An 18,430-nucleotide genomic window follows, 5' to 3' on the forward strand; every position below is an offset into this window, starting at 1 on the left:
AGAAACTTCCGAGCAATGAAGATAGAAACTTCAGAGCATTGATTGCTGGAACGTGGTTCCTTTTCCCCATATTAGGGATTTGTTCTTTACTTCCCTTTTCTGCAATAAGGGACAGCCGATAACAGATAGTCAAGAAACTCTTGGCTTTAGGCATTACATGGTCTGTAGCCAATTTTTTGCCCATGTAATGAAATTCAAAGGACTTTCAACACTGTAAGTGGTTATTTAAATTACTTTTCGTTGTATCTAATGTGACATTGTTCAAGGCCTGTAGGCTAAATGCGCAGTGTCACTATAGCATAAAAGTCCTCCAGAATGGCATTAATGGCTCTACTGAGGACTTGCCAATGGAAGACTGTGGCTTCCTTCGTAGAGTCAACCCATCTCATGCTGGGTCTTCCTCTTTTCCTGCTGCCTTCCAACTTTTTTTGACATTATTGTCTCTTCTTGCCATGTGACCAAATTACCCCAGTTTAGTCATTTTATCTTCTAGGGTGTGTTCAGGCTTGATTTGATCTGGAATCTACTGATTTGTCTTTTTGTCAGTCTGTGGCCCTCGTTAAGCTCTCCTCCAACACCACAACACCAGAGCCCTTCGGGGATGGGGCGGTATAAAAGCCTCATAAAATAAAATAAATAAAAAATAAACATTTCAAAAGAATCTACTTTATTTCTGTTAATTTTCTTTGGTCAACTTTCACATCCTCACATAGTAATGGGGAATGCTGTGGTGTGAATTAACTTGATCTTGGTCTTCCATTCTTTTCAGAACCTTTTCTAGTTCCTTCATCACTGCCTTTAACCATCTCAGTCTTTTTTTCCTGATTTCTTGGTTGCAGTCTCCCTTAGGTTGATGATGTTGCCAAGGAGCAAAAAAACCTTAAATTTTTACTTCTTCATTGTCAGCCAGAAGTTATCCAGTGTAATCCTCCAATAGACATTACTTTTGTCTTCTTGAGTTTTAGCTTTGTCTTCTTTGAGGTTTGTCATCTTGAGGTTCACTTTGTCCCTCGAGTTTCATTAGTGGCTGTTTCAGACCTTCACTGTTTTCTGCCAGTAAGGTGGTGTCATCTGCATATCTTGAAATTGTTGATGTTCCTTCCAGTAATTCCATTCCACTTTCATCGAAATTTAATTTAGCTTTCCTTATGATATGTTCCACATATAGATCAAAGTGATAGATAACATACATCCTTGTCTGACTGTTGCCAGTTTGTTTTTTCCATGTTCTGTCCTAACAGTAGTTATTTGTCCAAAGTACAGGTTGCAAATCAAAACTATCCGATTTATTGGCGCACCCATTTTGCTTTACAAAATCAGCCTTGCTATAGCTATGAAACACAATCTGATTGTCTTCTGAAGTTCTCTTGTATACTGCAGTAACCACTGTAGATTTATAATACGATCTCTGGTGCCCCTTCTTTTTCTGAATCCAACTTGAGCATCTGACATGTCTTGTTCCATGTATGGTAACCATCTTTGTTGTAAAATTCTGAGCATGTCTTTACTTGCATGAGAAATTAATGTGATGGCATTATAAATAATATAGCATTGTATTGAACACCACAATATGTCTGGGGAGAGATAGCTGCCATCAGACAGAGCTGAAACCAACCACTGCGCTCTCTTTCCTACCCTGTGGATTAGTCTGTTGTCAGCAGGTGATGAGTTAAGTAATCTGGGTATGAATAGTAGTGGTATTTTATGGTTTTTTGTTTGTTGGCATTTTGAGGGACTTTGAGTCCTTATTGAGCAGAGATAAGTGGGCTAAATTGATTCAAATAATACAAAAATAAACACCTTTTGACATTTGCAGTTTGTTCTGTCTGTAAGTTTGTGAGAATTTGCTTTTCATATAGGGAGCACATGTGGAAATGGTAAATATTTTCAATAAAATTGAGACACACCATTAAAAATGTCAACATTATTAAAACCCAAATTTTAACTGTTGCCTTCCTTTGCAATCAGATTAATTTAATGGTTTGGTGAAAGATGTTCCATATTGCCATAGAATGGAACTGAAGAAGGACCAAACTTGATGAAATGGTGTGGAGCTGTTCCTGCATTATGTACTCAGTGGGGAACTCTTTTTAACTGTGCTGTGGGGAGTTGATTCTGATCAGAATCACCACAGTGCTGGGAGGTGGGGCTCCTACCCCCTTATGTATTTCCAACCTGTGGGAGAGGGGTGTCAGCAAATACACACACACACCCGGTACTTTTTATGATTGCAGAAACAATGGGGTTGGTATTTGCTTGGTGGGGGACCCATTATGCAACATAGAAGTGCATCCCTTGGGACAAATTCAGGGACAGCAACTGGACCTTCGTCTTGGGGACCATGTTATGAAGGGCGACAATTTTCACAGTTCTGTATAAACTGGATTCTGTTGAATTGCCTTGCAGATCTCATGTGTTGTAGTTGGGGTGAAAAAAAGAAAGGAAGAACCCTCTTGTTTCAATTGACACATGTTTAGTGTCTGCTTTATGGAATTGTTTAGGAAAACTTTTGTGACTTACAGTTAGGAATTTTGAAAAATTGCTATATCAAAGCAATGACCTCTTAAATACTATTTTCACGTTGCTTTTATTGTCTTCCAAGTAACCCCTGTTCATCTGCCAAGGAGCCCTGGTTTGTAGCTGAGAATTCTGGGCAGTAGTTTGTGGGTTGCACTCAGTTATCACAAGTTCTGGTATCTCACTAACTCTGTTGACTAGAACTTTCCTTTAGAACACAATCCTAATATGGGTCTGTATTATAATGGCAGTTGTATAGTTGAGAGTAAACTTCTATGGAAGCATTTTTGGCTACTACTGATTTTCATGTTGCATATACCTCTGATTAGCTTTTGAGACGCTCTCAAGTTCTGGGAACATAGCTGTGCATTCATGTAATCAAGTTGAAATTAAATTACCTTAGAAACCATAAGGTGCTTCAAAAGTGAAGAGCAGAACATTACATGTGCAAATGAGTACGAAACCATTGCTGTGCCAGGTGTTGTAAAGCAAGGCTGGAGAATGATTCGCGGGCGTGACTCACTTGGATGATCTCTGTTCTTTATAGCCCAAAGCAGCATCAGCTAGTCCAGCTCCATCACCAGCTACAACTCAGCAGTCAAATACTGTTAGCTCTTCTACAGTAGATGCTGCAGCCCCAACACCAGCACCTGCCCCCGCACCTGCTTCTGGTCCGGTTACAGCTCCTGCACCAGCTACTCCAACACCACCTGCGGTCGCTTGTGAGCCTGCACCAGTAAGTGTCCCTGTAGAAGAGAAACCAGCAGAGAAGCCATTAGAGACACCAGCTGATCCCAGTCCACTACCTACAGACAGGTATGAGCCAATTGTGGGAAGTGGAGTGTCTCAGTTCTATTTGGTGTTGGTCCTCTTTGGATGCTAACCACTTACATTTTCAGAAGAGAAGTTATTTAAGTTCTCATGTGTGCTAAACACTGTATGCAAAGCTTTGTTCTAACATGTTATTAGGTTAAGGATCAGTGCTTGAATGCAGGGTACCGGTATTATTTGGGCTATCTGAATTTGTTTTGCATTGTTTCCCTAACCAGCCCCAGTTGACTAATGATACATCCACTTGTGGAAGTAATTAATTGGTGGTTATGAAAAGTGCCATCAGGTTCTCGCCGACTTCCAGTGATCCCACAGGGTTTTCAAGGCAAGAGACTAACAGAGGTGGTGTGCCATTGCTTTTCTCTGCATAGCGACCCTGGACCTCCTCGATTGTTCCCCATCCAAATACTAATCAGGGCTGGCTCCACTTAGCTTCCAAGATCTGACAAGATCGGGCTGGCTTTGGCCATTGAGGTCAGGTGCATAAATGGGTGGGAGCTCACAGATCTCTCGGTTCAGGATGATTAAGTCACTACAGGATGCTTTCTCAATAATTAACTGCAAATAGCAGCTTTCGCCAACTGATTTCAAAGCCATGTTTTGGTTTGATTCAATAGTAATTGCCGTACTCATTTATATCTAGGTGCAGATTTTCAATTTCTGGCTAAAAAGTGGGCATTCGCTTGAAGGGAAATCGTGAACTTTTCGCAGTTTCAGTAAAGATGGAACAAGTGGGTTGGATCTAGCAGATTTCTCAGAAAACATATTTTCCCTGTCCTTCGCCTTACCCAGTACATTTATTGTTTTGTCCCAAAACTCCTCTGATCAGTACACTCTTGCAAGCAGAATCCCCCTCCCCCCCGCTCCCAATAGAATGTGCTGGGAGAATCTGATAAAATCCCTTTCTCCTCTTGACTTGCACCAGCCAAATTCTTCTGTGAAGTCTTCTGCTGCCTCCGACACAATGGATATAAGTGAAAATGGCGATTTTGATTTTTGGTCAGAAAGGTTACTTTGGAGAAGCTATAACTCAACACTGGTTTAGTTGTTTACCATGTCATCAGATAGTTAACACGGAGCATTTTTCATGATGCAGTTTGTCTCATGGAGTTGGTGAATAAGGGAAAATAATGGTTGCACGACTTTTGCTATAAGTAGTTTCACTATTTATATTACCCAGGATTGTTCGAAGAGCACCCCATTTGCACATAAGAGAGTACACGTAACATTTTGCTTTCGTTATTGTTTTGTCAAGTGTTCTGGAAGCCCCCACTTTATTGGAAATATGTTTCCCTCTTTCAAGGAAGAGGCACCTGTTGACACTTGCTTTTTGTTACAGTCCAGCAGATGATACTTCACGATCAAATCTCTTTGAAGATGCTACAAGTGCGCTTGGTAAGTGTTTCAACAGTGAGAAAGGGTTTGTTGTGAAAAATTAAAAGATCTCTGGTTTGCATTCTCTTCCTTTTGCAGCCACTGAAGTTAGTGTCATAATTCAACAAGCATGGCTTTAAATTCCTCTTTTTATGACTGTTCATTTTTATATGGAAACTACTTGACTTTATATAGGATAATCTGTATCGGGGTGCTGTGTGGTTTCCGGGCTGTATGGCTGTTTTCTAGCAGCATTCTCTCCTGACGTTTCGCCTGCATCTGTGGCTGGCATCTTCAGCGGATCTGATAGTAGGAAAGGAAAGCAATCGGAGTGTATATACCTGTGGGTAAAGGTATATATATAGGTATATATACTCCATTTGCTTTCCTTTCCTACTATCATCCTCTGAAGATGCCAGCCACAGATGCAGGCGAAACATCAGGAGAAAACGCTGCTAGAACACGGCTGTACAGCCCGGAAACCACACAGCACCCCAGTGATTCCGGCCGTGAAAGCCTTCGACATACATAGTCTGTATTCTTTCTGAATCAGCAAACTTTGTTTGTGATTTCTGTTGCAGTACCATGAGCTTTAGTGTAAGCTGCATATATGTGTGGTGACAGAGTGTGTGATGCCTTGTTAAATCAGGAAAATTATTCTCTTTTGCACCACTGTGTCTGGCAAACTTAATTGGGCTATTTGGATTCAAGCAATTCCTGTTCAGGTTTCATACATCAACTTTCCCCTTTCAATATAACGTTTTGTTTTTACAGTATTTATTCAAAAGGGAGATGGCCTTAAATAAGTAAATCCCCCGAAATTTAAAGCAATCCCCCCTAAAAAAAGGTAGCAGTATAAACAAAGATTTTAATTATGTAGAAATCAATATACAACAAATAATATAGCCTTGACAAAATTACTTTTCCTTTTTACACCTTTTTTGCATTGTGACTCTTCCCTAGAATTGGGACACACACAGTTCCACATTTTAAAAAGCAAAAGGCTGGGTTTTTCCTGCCTCCACCAAACTACTAAGCAAAGGCTGAGCTAATGACCGGCCAATAGACAGTACAATCCTAAGCAATCACATTGTAGTCATTGAAAACAGTGGGCTTACAAGGATGTGAATTGCCCCCCTCCCCCCATCACAGTAAGCAAGAAAGCAACACTTTCAAGATTCAAGAGCTTGCTATATCACCAATCCAGCGGGGAAATCTTCATTCTTCCCTACCTAAAATGTCTGCAAACTCATAACAGCTGTAGCTAATGTTGCCCTGAATTGCTGTAAATCCTGTGGGCTTTGGAGGTTTCTCTCTTCTGAAGGGAAGAAGAGCTGAATTTTACTGGACAACTCCTGCCTGAAGCATAAAGGAAAAATCCAGAGCCAAAGTGAAATAAAATTCTGAGCTAGAAGCATAGGTTGGTCCTGTAGAGGAGCACAGTCTGCCACCAGTGTTCCTTCCATTTCTTATTGTTTGCCAGGCAACCGACTGCTGTTTTCATAGCCAGGGAGTCCACTCTGTTTCCTCTCGCCCCGTGAAACTCAAAGCAGCCTGAAAGATAGTAACCTGGTATTTAGCTGATCATTATTTTACACTTATGACCCTCATGGGAAGTATCCAAGATGGCTTGCCATAAAATAAATTTTTGCGAAAAACAACACAACATACACATTTGTCCACAAAACTAAAAAAAAGCAGTGTGTTATAATTGTATTTTAAGACAGAAGGCTAAAATATAGTAGGTTCTGCATGAAACGTAAAATATATCAAGGCGGCAGGATGGAAGAAGCCACAATATGAAATGTAAAAACAAAAACTGCCAGAAATAAAAAAAATAAAACAGGATAGTTGTAAGGCATAGTTGCTTATCATATCTGGAAATTTGCTTCTGATTTCAGGAGACCCATTGAAGGCCCTTCTTGCTTGTCATCTCCAGAGACCCTTAAACTGCTTTGCATTTTACTGCCTTGAATAATGTGCTGCCGTATCACTCACTGTAAATAATGTAGGAGTAAAGTTTACATAATAACAGTACCAATAGAGATCCTTTGGGAATACCAGTGTGGTCCTATTGATTCTGAAAGCTGTTGATTCATTCTTTACTCCCCACTATATTTTGAGTAAATACTGTTGCATACAGTGGCGTAGGAGGTTAAGAGCTCGTGTATCTAATCTGGAGGAACCGGGTTTGATTCCCAGCTCTGCTGCCTGAGCTGTGGAGGCTCATCTGGGGAATTCAGATTAGCCTGTGCACTCCCACACACGCCAGCTGGGTGACCTTGGGCTAGTCACAGCTTCTCGGAGCTCTCTCAGCCCCACCCACCTCACAGGGTGTTTGTTGTGAGGGGGGAAGGGCAAGGAGATTGTAAGCCCCTTTGAGTCTCCTACAGGAGAGAAAGGGGGATATAAATCCAAACTCCTCCTCCTCCTCCTCCTCCTCCTTCTTCTTCTATCACTGCCAAGTATAGTTGGGGAGGGGTTTTTAAAAGAAAATTAGGCACCTTGTTTAAAGTTTTTTGACATATCCTGTGCTTAGTTATTGACACCCTCTAAAAATATTAATCACCAGCAAGATAAGGTCCATTATAGAAACTGTGCTGATATTTCATCAGAAAGACAATGTTCTGTTCTTAATAATTCTAGCTTTAAATCCCCTCCCCCCACAAAGAGGCATTAGGATGAACTCCATCTGGGCCCAGTCCTAGAAACATTGATGCTTTAAAGGTCTTTCTGACTTAACTCAGCAACTGGTGAAACAGAACAACATCTTGTGTTCATTAACCTAGATAAAGCCAGAGTTTACAACTTCGTTGACTCTGAAACAGATACCTTTTTGATGAATGCAGATAGTATTGCAGTAATACAATGGAATAAGCGTTTAGAGTGGGCCAGTAAAAACAAGGAATGGCTGGAGTGTTTTCAGAGCTAAGCACAGAATCCGAGAGAAGCCCCCTCTACCTATCTTTTACTATACCTTTTACTTTTTTTTGACAAGCTTGTCTGTGAGTTCAGTTTTTGTGAATAGATGAATTGTGAATTCTAGAATTTCAGTCCTTTTTGTCTTCAGTGTTTCCTCATAAAACTGCTAATCCCTCTCAGATACCTTTTGTGCTGAATATTGCTGCAGAGAATGCACTTAACCTCTGCAGTTTCTTGTCCGTCAGTACTCCTTTTAAATCTGCCTTCGTTCATCAATCTCACCATTTAGCTGATTTCCTTCGGGTTTTCCTTATGTAATTATTAATTTTTGCTTAATCAAAAATTTAAAACTTGGTTTGAAAGAGTATGTATATACATATATATGTTGCAATACTTCCCCTTAAATTTTGGCAGTTTATAATCCCTTCTGCTTTGTAATCACAGTCTAGTCTCCTTTAGTTTTCCTGATCGGCGGTATGCATTTATTTTAGCCTCTGTTATACTTTTCAGTCTTTCTAAAAGGTTCTGACCTTTTGCCTTTCATATAGGGCCTTTTGTCCATCGCTTTGAGAAATACCTGTTTTTGAAATTGAAAGGCAGCATAGAACATTCTTAGCCATTTCTGTTTAAAATATTTATTAGGAACTCAGGAAGCCATATATTGGTTCATTTCTACCTTTGCACACTGTGGCTTTGGACAGAAAAGTATTTTTTTAAATCTCCCTTCTAATTCTCGTGTTTCTAAACATACCTTGTCCTTGAGTTTTTCCTTGTTTGTATTGCCTTGACCTGTGCTGCTGTGGTTCTACAGTTTAACTCCCAGGGTTCCCTGCTTTTATTAGCTTCCTGTTCCGTTTGTTTTGTTGGACTTACCTGCAGTGATCATCATGTTAACATGTAGTTTGCTAGAATGTTTTATCTCTGCGTTTGAAAATGCTTCCCTCGGTCTGTGAAACGGGGTGGGTGGCAAGTCGGCGTTTGACCTTCAGGCAGAAAATTGCTTCCTGAACATGATTATAAACTTTAATTCAGATCTTGATCTTCAAAGGATCCAACTCATTATAATATATTTTGCATTTCTTCTGCTCATTGAAAAGGGGTGGGGTTGGGTGTTCAAGGCGGTATTCATAGTGGAAATGTAGAATTTTTCACCGAACTTTTGCATGCTAATTGCTTTAAGCCAAAGGCCGTTGCAGTGTACTCAGCAGAAATGTAACTTGAGTGTTCTGAGAGCAGTAAAACATGACTGCTAAGCAGGAAAATTAAATCAAAAGTCTTGCTTTGTGCAGCCAGAGGGACTGAGAATCAGTTGAGAAAATAGAACAGTGAAAGGGGGAAAAAACCCAAGTTATCCATTTTTCTTTCCCATTCCTCACTAGGAGGTGTCCTGTGATGAGCAGTGTGATTGGAGGATTAGAGCAGGGGCAACTTGCAGGTTATCCAGGCAGGGTAATAGATAAAATTGGGTGGTTGTGGTGGGGCGCTAAAAATTAATGTGACAGGAGCAGCGAGTCAAACATGTACATGGATGCTAAACTTACATGTAGCATCCATTGTGTCCCATACGTGGTGCTATGTTTAGAGGCGGGCATGCATCTGCTGATCACTGGAGCATGGCTACTTCCTTTTAAATACTGGATAAGACTATGCTTTCATTTAGATTCTGGCAGGCTACTCCACAGGGCCTTAGCTGACGTGCAAGATTCTGAATGGTGGGACATGATCATTGGTAAACTCACCTTATTAAGTCTTTCCCTGGAGGAGTGGGTGATGAGGGAGCCCCAAGAAATATACAGCCTAATTAAAACTAGACTACTTGATCAGGAACAACAATATTTAATCAGCCATGCAACAACATCATGCTCCCCATTGCACCTTGGTATGAACCCTGGTGTGGGCAAGATAGCCAATTATCTATTACAAATTCCAGATCCTAAACAGCGCTGGGTTCTGACTGGAGCCAGATGTAACGTCTCCTCCCCTGCCCTTTTACAAGGCCGGATTGCAAAGCTACCGCTATCGGATGGAGCAGTGGTGGCGAACCTATGGCACTCCAGATGTTCATGGACTACAATTCCCATCAGCCCTTGCCAGTATGGCCAATTGGCCATGCTGACAGGGGCTGGTGGGAATTGTAGTTCATGAACATCTGGAGTGCCATAGGTTCGCCACCACAGGGATAGAGCATGCCCATATTGTCCTACCTTGGTGAAAACATTGGAGCTTATTCTATGTCACTGCCCGAAATATAATCCACTGAGGGAAGCCCTATTATTATCGATTATGGGTAAAGCCCCTTCTAAAGTTTGCGTGGTAATACTAATGATCCTCTGATCTTAGGGCAGGGGTCTGCAACCTGCTGCTCTCCAGATGTTCATGGACTATAATTCCCATCAGCCCCTGCCGGCATGGCCAATTGGCTGATGGGAATGATGGGATGGGAATTGCAGTCCATGAACATCTGAAGAGCCGCAGGTTGCAGACCCTTGTCTTAGGGAAAACAGCCCACTACTTGTTGCAGGTCAGGTCGTTAAGAGAAATTTAATATCACATGTTACCTTTTCCTCTTGTTGTAATGTTATTTTGTACAAATATGCCTAATAAAGGTTTTTGAATTTGAAAATTTTGGTAAACTTACAAGATTTAATCTCTAATTGTATAAATATTTTGCTATAAAGGAAAAGACGTGACTGGTTAAGGCTTCTTTTTTCATTCAGTTTCCTAGCTTGTTTTTTTTGGGGGGGGGGAGTGGAATTAAAGTAGACCACCCCAGCTTGGCTTTGAAGCTCTTTAGATAACTGTGAGCCAGTCACACATGTTCAACCTAACCTGCCTCATTCTGTGGATGAACTGACAAAGGGGCATCTGTGTATGCTGGCCTAATAGAGGAATAGAAGGATACAAATGTTTGATGCACATGGATCTTTGGTATCCAGAATATCTGAGCCTCCCTGCCTGCTAGTACTTCTGAAGCAGTTTAGAGCTGTCTGCAGGTTCTTCCTTGATTTAGGAGCTCAGATTTTGTGTTGCAAGTTTCCGCTGTTCAAAGGTGGCAAAAATAATCAGGCAGCTTGGCTTCTCCCTGGTGAACCAATTTCCAGGCTTGTGCATTAGAGGGTTTAAGTCACTGTTTTTCTAGCTAAAATTCATGTATTCATCCATGATTGGGAGGGGGCTTGTTTCAGTTCAGTACTGGATATAGGCTTAGCAACTAGAAATGAAAGAGCATTATGGGTTGTCACCACTACAAGTACTAATTAGCCTGTTTTGACACTTCAGTTTGAATATATGAAACTCTGACATACTTTATAAAAACAAAGCTTCTTTACATTTTTCCCCCTGTATCCCCCCTGTTCTGCCTTTTGTCTTCTCAGTGACAGGCCAGTCCTATGAAAATATGGTGACCGAGATCATGTCGATGGGATACGAGCGAGAGCAAGTGATTGCGGCACTAAGAGCTAGCTTCAACAATCCTGACAGGGCAGTGGAGTACCTACTAATGGTGAGTACCTTCTCCGTGTTGATTCTGTTTGTATTATGCCTGCTGTTACATCACGAACTCTGGAGAAAGCAAGGCTTACAAGTAGGAGGATTAAAAGTTCACCGATGAGCTTCAGGATTCTGCTTACAGTAAAAAGAACACTTGATCTGAAATATTGAAGATGCCTTGGTTCCTTTTTGCTGTTCAGAGAACAAATAATCATGAGCCTCCTTTTTACTGTTCAAAAAATAGAGCAATTCATCCTGAGGAAAAGTTGAATAGGTTTGAGAAAGTGACAAGTAAAAAAAAGGGGAGGGGCAGAGTTCTGAATGTGTTCAGAATGTGGTCTTCAGTAGAAGAAGGATGTTCAAGGCCAGGAGCATCTTAAAGATTTTCTGGATTTAGGTTTTTTGAGAGACAGTTTCCATCATCAAATATCAAGATTTATTCAGTGGTGCCTTTTTATGTGAGGCTGAGAGGTGATTGGCTTGCCCATTTCTTTGTCTCTTTTCCATAATTTTTTTAAACCTAAATTGCCCAAAGCTTAATCTGTGTTCTTGGTATGTTCCAGTGCTTTTATAGTTTCTTGCTGTATAAATGTAAGACCTTTATGGTGTGCAGATTTAAGGAATTTATGGGAGCAGATTCTTAGGTCAGCCATGTTACCTGTGTACACTGAGCATTTCTGGTATAAAACTGTTGCCACGTGCACTCCTTGATTTCTGCCTCGCGAGTCGTTTTGGCTGCATTCAGAATGAGCAGAAATTGGGGCAGTACCTCAGAAAAGCTGGGGTTGGCAGGCAGTGAGGGAGCACATTCCGCATGGGCCAAAAAAGCCAGTAAAAGGACAGTAAAAGCAGCGTTATAGGTGGGGAGTTCACATGGCCATCGCTGCAGAAACGATGCTGCAGTGATGTGGCAACACTCCAGCAGGCCCACAACGGTTTATTTGAAAACCGCTCACCAAGCGTGTTTTTTCAACAACGGCGGTCCACAATGGCCAGTCCTGGCGCCAAACGCCCATGATGTCTACTCTGGGGAAAAAAGAAAAAAGTTTGCAAAGTGTAGCCGTGCTAAGCGCTGGGGTTCAGCCGATGCACTACCTGTCTACGGAGCACCCACCCATGCGAATGGTCCATTGCTGCAGCGTAGCCAATAACACTGGCAGCACAACGTTGTTATTGTCTGTGCAGAACGGCCCAAGTTTTACAGATTCAATACAAATTTAACAGAAGACTAAGTAGAAAATACAGGTAGATTGAAAGAGCAATGTAGATTATTACATAATGGGGAATTATTGAAATGCAGATAACTAGATGGCATGTGAAAATCACACCCACATACAAATGTGAAACTAGAATCAACAAGCAAATCAGAAAGAATCCTATGGAAACTATCCCAGTTGTGTTAGGTATTCCTTCCTCAGGCTGGTCCAGAAAGTTAGAGCCTGCCCTCAGCGTTCTTCTGAGCATGCTGGTTCTCAAGAGAGTTGAAGGGAATGGAAGGGCAGAAGATGCAGGTGCCTTCTGAGCAGCACTTCAGTGAAGGGATGAGACTTGGGTAGACGAACGAGTGAGAGATATAGATAAGCTGAGCAGAAAATTTCATATGTTGCTATGTTCGGAATATTTAATGCAGTTGAGGGGGGGGGGGGTTCTTCTGTCTAGTGATCTCAGTAGTGTAGAGCAATCCTTGGGATCAAATTAAACACCGTTCTCCCTTGCTGGGATGCTATTTTTATCCTTATTTCCCCTTGGACATTCACTATTGGGGCCAAATTCTGTTAGTGGTGTTTTTTGTAACCTCATCAAAACTCTTGTTCTGAATAGTGGAAAGTCAAATTAGTGGTGGTTGGCTTGGATTTGGATGGGTTGGTGGGTTGGTGGGTTGGTTTAGATTTTTGTAAAGATAAAGCAGGAAATGGCTAAAAGTGGTCCTGGACAGGAGAAATGATGGGTGCCAGGTGAGGCAATGGAGACGATGTGATAATTGAGTTACCTGAGTGGCAAGCTTGTTCAACAAAGGCCAGGAGTTGATTCATGGCTTTGTTTCACTTGTGATTAGGTCTCCTTGGAAGTCTGTGGAATAGTGGTTAAGAGCAGCAGTGGCATAGTGGTTAAGAGCAGGTGTACTCTAATCTGGAGGAACCGCGTTTGATTCCCAGCTCTGCTGCTTGAGTTGTGGAGGCTTATCTGGGGAATTCAGATTAGCCTGTGCACTTCACCAGCTGGGTGACCTTGGGCTAGTCAACAGTTCTTCTGAGCTCTCTCAGCCCCACCTACCTCACAGGGTGTTTGTTGTTAGAGGGGAAGGGAAAGGAGTTTGTAAGCCCCTTTGAATCTCCTTACAGGAGAGAAAGGGGGGATATAAATCCAATTCTTCTTCTGTTTTTTTAAGGCAGATTCCTGGGTGGTACCAGGAAGCAGGGTTATCCCCTGCAAGCCTTGATCATTAACCGTGGTTTGACTTTCAGTGGACCCTCAGGATGCCAAAGGATAAAGCTACTAACAATGCCCAGGCCCCCTGAGGAACCTGACTAGGTCAGTACCCTTCTGGCCTATAGCATGATGTTAATTTGTCATCTTTAATATCTAACACGGAGTGTCTCCTGCAAACCCAGACATCATGTTGCCGTGAGAAGTCTTGCGGGCGACCCACAAATATAGCTCCTGACCCAATGCTTCTTGTGTGGGGGTCATCACTGTCAAGTGTTTTCTGTGTGTGGGCCAGGGGACTGACAAGTCTGCTCCTCCGGTTACAAAGTGGCCTGCTTTACAGTGGTTACAGGCAGTTGCATTGGAAATTTTGAAGAAATAGTTCTCAGTTAGTGGTTGTAAGACTCATTTGTGAGAGTTAACAATTACCGAAAATGTTGTGAGTCGTCTAAATGTGATTGTACCTGTTCTCGCACGTACGTCTAAAAACAGGCAAGTGTTTATTTGGGAACTGCACAAAGTTGATTAGGGGTAGTTTGGAATGACGCTGTCCAGAATTTGGATATTCGCTGTTGCAGTATTGCAGCATGTACTTGATGGAACATGTGATGCTAAGTAAATTTTTGCAGCTAGTTAAGGTTAAAGTCTAAAGCGGCGTGTCTGTTGGACGTTTAGGGGTATCCCTGGGGATGAGAGAGAGTCGTGCATGACTGGATTTACCGTTGGCTGCAAGCTACGCTTTGGTGCCTCTCCATCCTCAGCAGTAGCGGCGGCGGCAGCAACCACTACAACAACAACAACTACTACTACTAGTTCTACAGGAGGTAAGACCCACGTTTCAGATCTCTTTGCTGTTTTATCTCGCGCTCACATCCCATCATTTGTCCAAGGAACTCAGTTTGGCATACATTGATGGTGTGACCCCGGCTTCTCTGCTCAGCCGGCTGTGAAGCCTTCTTCCAGCACGCAGAAGCCTTCTTCTGACAGAAGAGCCTTTTCTGTGGGAAGGAAGGCATCAGATTTGGCTATATCAGGGGTCAGCAACCTGCAGCTCTCCAGATGTTCATGGACTACAAATCCCATCAGCCCCTGCCAGCATGGCCAATTGGCAGGGGCTGATGGGAATTGTAGTCCATGAATATCTGGAGAGCTGCAGGTTGCAGACCCCTGGGCTATATGGAGCAGTAAGATCATTGGTGCAGCCCAACAGTGTGCATAATGCTTTTTTCCCTTTTGGATTAGCGATGCTATGGCTATTGCTTGCTGGCTTTTTGTAACGATTTCATTCAAAATTGGTCAGGTGTATATCCATTTAACCGGGAAAGGATCTCTCAAAAGTAATTTACAAGACTGATTGGTATTGATAAACTTATCTTGAAGCAGTAGAAATGATACTAAAATGTCAAAATTATAGGGGTTTCTAAATGCTTAGCCCATTTTTTAAAATTTAAGTTTGAAAATGTGGTATTTATGATAAAGTTAGGCATGTATGTGTGTTATAAGCACCACCCCCTTGGAATACTCAGATATGCATTTAGTTTTATCCTTTCTGCATCAAAACTAAAGGTGAAAGTGTGGATGAACAGGGAAGTTAATGTTGGGCATTACTGGGACTGAGGCTACCTCTTCGTGTTTACTTATTTATTTTATAATCCACCTTCCATGCTGTGTCTCAAGCAAGGTTATAAAGTTTAGCAATATGTTCAGGATGTTATGAGACATACGATCATTGTGATAATATTGGAATACAAGTTAGAAAATAATGTGATAAAAAGGGTGTAAGGCATGACATAGGAAGCACAAAAACAATATTACAGGAATCAGAAAACAATACAGTAAAACCAAGAAATGCATACAGGGAGTGCCATAAACGACAGCTTGTGTTCCTTCGAAAAAGCGTCCTCCTGGACAATTTAGTTTTACCGCAGCTGTGTTCCCTTTATAAAAATGTCCTCCTGTTGCTATATTTCTTGCATTTTTACAAAAAAAATATTGTATCAGAGGATCTTCAGATCCTCTGAAGAGGCCAGCCACAGATGCAGGCGAAACGTCAGGAGAGAATGCTGCTAGAACATGGCCATCAACCCGGAAACCACACAGCACCCCAAATATTGTATCAGAAAGTAAGGACAGAGAGCCTGTAAGGAAATAATAATTTGTTTCCTTGTGAACTTGAAGCCAGAAATTGAGTAATAGGAGTCTCCTCAGGTAGTAGACTCTTTGCAATAGGTTCTGAGCATCATGAACTTCTGTCCCAAAGCCTTTTTCATACCTTGTTAGGTATTTAGTAGCATTACTGATATCTTTTTAAATGGGCCTCTTTCCCTTTCAGGACATCCACTTGAATTTTTACGAAACCAACCTCAGTTCCAGCAGATGAGGCAAATTATTCAGCAGAATCCATCTCTTTTGCCTGCCTTGTTACAGCAAATAGGACGGGAAAATCCTCAGCTATTGCAGGTGACTTTTTAATCACCCTGAGATTCCTCTGCCATTTTGAGCCGCCTTTCACGAAGGTTGCCGAAAATGCTTGGGGGCCGGGCGATGGGGTGGAAGCAGTGAAACGAGATGAGGCACCTGTAGCTGGCATTGGTAACATTTATAGATGTAATACTGCAGGATATTCTATCCGTTGGCCTTCTTTTTTTTCCTTATCAGAATTCTGCAGGCTGCCATTTTCAGTGTCAAGTGAAGTAGTACCTTTTGAGGCTGTTGGTAGAGATGAGTATGCTTTATTTCAGTGTATTGTTTCCTTTTGTCCTCCCATGCACCACAGCAAATAAGCCAACACCAAGAGCATTTTATTCAGATGTTAAATGAGCCTGTGCAAGAATCAGGTCAAGGGGGTGGCGGCAGCGGTGGCGGCGGTGGCGGCGGAATAGCAGCTGAAGCTGGAAGCCGTCACATGAACTATATTCAAGTAACACCTCAGGAAAAAGAAGCTATAGAAAGGGTAAGTTTCATATCAGGAAGGTCACTGGGAGCTTTCTGCTCCCCTCAATCCATTAACTAAATAGGTTTGAAGTGTTATCTGTTGCAGTCTTAAGTGTGCAGCGTAGTCCTTTGGTGTGACTGGGCCCCCAATGTTGCAAAGGCAGCCCCGTCAGAGCTCAGAATTGTTGCGATTGCAAATTGTAAATGCGTGTCACTGTTTTTCTCTTTCCTACAGTTAAAGGCGCTAGGGTTCCCCGAAGGACTTGTGATTCAAGCGTATTTTGCGTGCGAGAAGAATGAAAATTTGGCAGCCAACTTCCTTCTACAACAGAACTTTGATGAAGATTGAAAGGGAGAGAGACTTTAAAAAAAAATCTCACACATCACACCAGTGCATTACGCTAGCTGTTCACTGGATTGTCTGGGATACTTGGGCTCATATCCATGATACTTGGTGTAAGGTATGGGGGGTGGGGGGTGGGAGGGTGGGGAGAGATAAGAAAATATAGAAAAGGAAACAAGGAAAGACAAACATGTCTCTGCTCTAAATCAGCAGATGAAGCAGATCACACAAAATGTAAAATAATATACAACCAAAAATCAGCCTTTTTGCAGATATCTAGTTCCTTGACTTTTTTTCTCCCCCTACCCCACCCCCCCGGTTTTCACTCTTTTAGTGTACTAGTTCCCAAAATTAGTGTGGTGCCCTGCTTTGTTTCTTCTTAATTAACATTGGTCTTGCAGATAGCTTTTGCTACCTAGACTTGACAGTCTGTATTTCATGGTAACACTGGATAATGACTTTGTAAATTGAAGGGAAAAAAAAGTATATTTGAGCAACTCTTACAACGTAAATGCCAAAAAATGTAGGTGGAGGGGTGTGATTTGCTGCTTCAGATGTATCAAGTTACTGCAAGAGACCCATTTCACCCAAATGGTTGCATTAGAATTATTCAAATTTATTAAAAACAAAAATCCCCGCTCATTGTTTTGGATTCTTGATCATTGATTTGTGAGGAATCTTTCCCTAGCTCTGCCCCCTTCTTCCTTTCATAACCTAAGTGGAGAGGCTATATATACATGCAAATTAAAATTATACCTTTTCTCTATTGGTCAAATACAACAAGATAACCAGATTACTTCACCATTATGTTTCAGTATTTTTTTTTTTTATAATACAGGCATTGCATGTTTGGGTTTGATGTATCCCTTTTTTTGTGAATTGAGCACTTTTTATTGCCAATGAAGAAAATGTAAACTCTCCATCCTAGTAAAAGTATTTATGAAGAAATGAGATTCCATTCTACCTACGTTTTGTTTAAAGCAAAACTGATCTGATGAATACAGCTGCAAGTACTTCAAAACTAGGTGTCTTAAATGCTTGTAATCTTATAGTTTCAATCTCTGGGACTCTGAAGGCTATTGTCATTTGTACTGCTTTAAAAAGGACTGTAATGTTCCAGTAACTTGCATTCTCTTCTGTTTAAAAGCCTTGTGAAATTTTCCTGCTCTCGAAGAGGTGTTCAGAACGCGGGGAGAAAAGTTGAACAATCAAGCTATTGGATCCCTAAAAATTATGCACATCCCCCTTTTATTTCCTATTAAAAGTAACATCTAATTGTAAGGTTTGAGTTGTATTTCTTAGTACCCTTTTGTCTATCTTGAGCTGTGTGCGAAGTGCCTTTCTTTAATTTCGGTGACCTTTAATGGCATTAAAATTCACAACCAATAAAACAGTTATAAGAAGATTCTAATGGGAAGACCATCAAAAATGACTATAAGTATTAAAATGAATATATCAAAAAGCTAGTAATTATAGTAATTACTAAGTGCTTTTGTTTTCTATTGTTTGTCATGGCAACAGCTTATTTCTGTAACCTCTGCAGTAAGGACGGACAGGCAATTCGAAGCTCCTGGGCCAAATCTGGCATTTGTG

General features: G+C 41.4%; 1 protein-coding gene across 2 annotated transcripts in view; it reads left to right on the plus strand.

The window, feature by feature from the left end:
- RAD23B (RAD23 homolog B, nucleotide excision repair protein) overlaps positions 1-18,118 on the plus strand; it is a 45,828-nt gene extending 27,710 nt beyond the window's left edge. Inside the window, exons 4-10 of one of the 2 annotated variants that reach the window (XM_048503314.1) lie at positions 3,065-3,333; positions 4,688-4,743; positions 11,019-11,146; positions 14,237-14,384; positions 15,893-16,020; positions 16,319-16,513; positions 16,730-18,118. In XM_048503314.1, coding sequence (XP_048359271.1) covers positions 3,065-3,333; positions 4,688-4,743; positions 11,019-11,146; positions 14,237-14,384; positions 15,893-16,020; positions 16,319-16,513; positions 16,730-16,843 — 1,038 coding nt within the window. In that variant the 3' untranslated portion in view covers positions 16,844-18,118. The remainder of the gene's footprint in view (positions 1-3,064; positions 3,334-4,687; positions 4,744-11,018; positions 11,147-14,236; positions 14,385-15,892; positions 16,021-16,318; positions 16,514-16,729) is intronic. The other variant, XM_048503315.1, reaches the window with a different exon arrangement.
- Positions 18,119-18,430: the final 312 nt, after the last annotated feature.

This window comes from Sphaerodactylus townsendi, linkage group LG07 (genome assembly GCF_021028975.2).
Source record: "Sphaerodactylus townsendi isolate TG3544 linkage group LG07, MPM_Stown_v2.3, whole genome shotgun sequence".
Classification (NCBI taxonomy): Eukaryota; Metazoa; Chordata; class Lepidosauria; order Squamata; family Sphaerodactylidae; genus Sphaerodactylus; species Sphaerodactylus townsendi.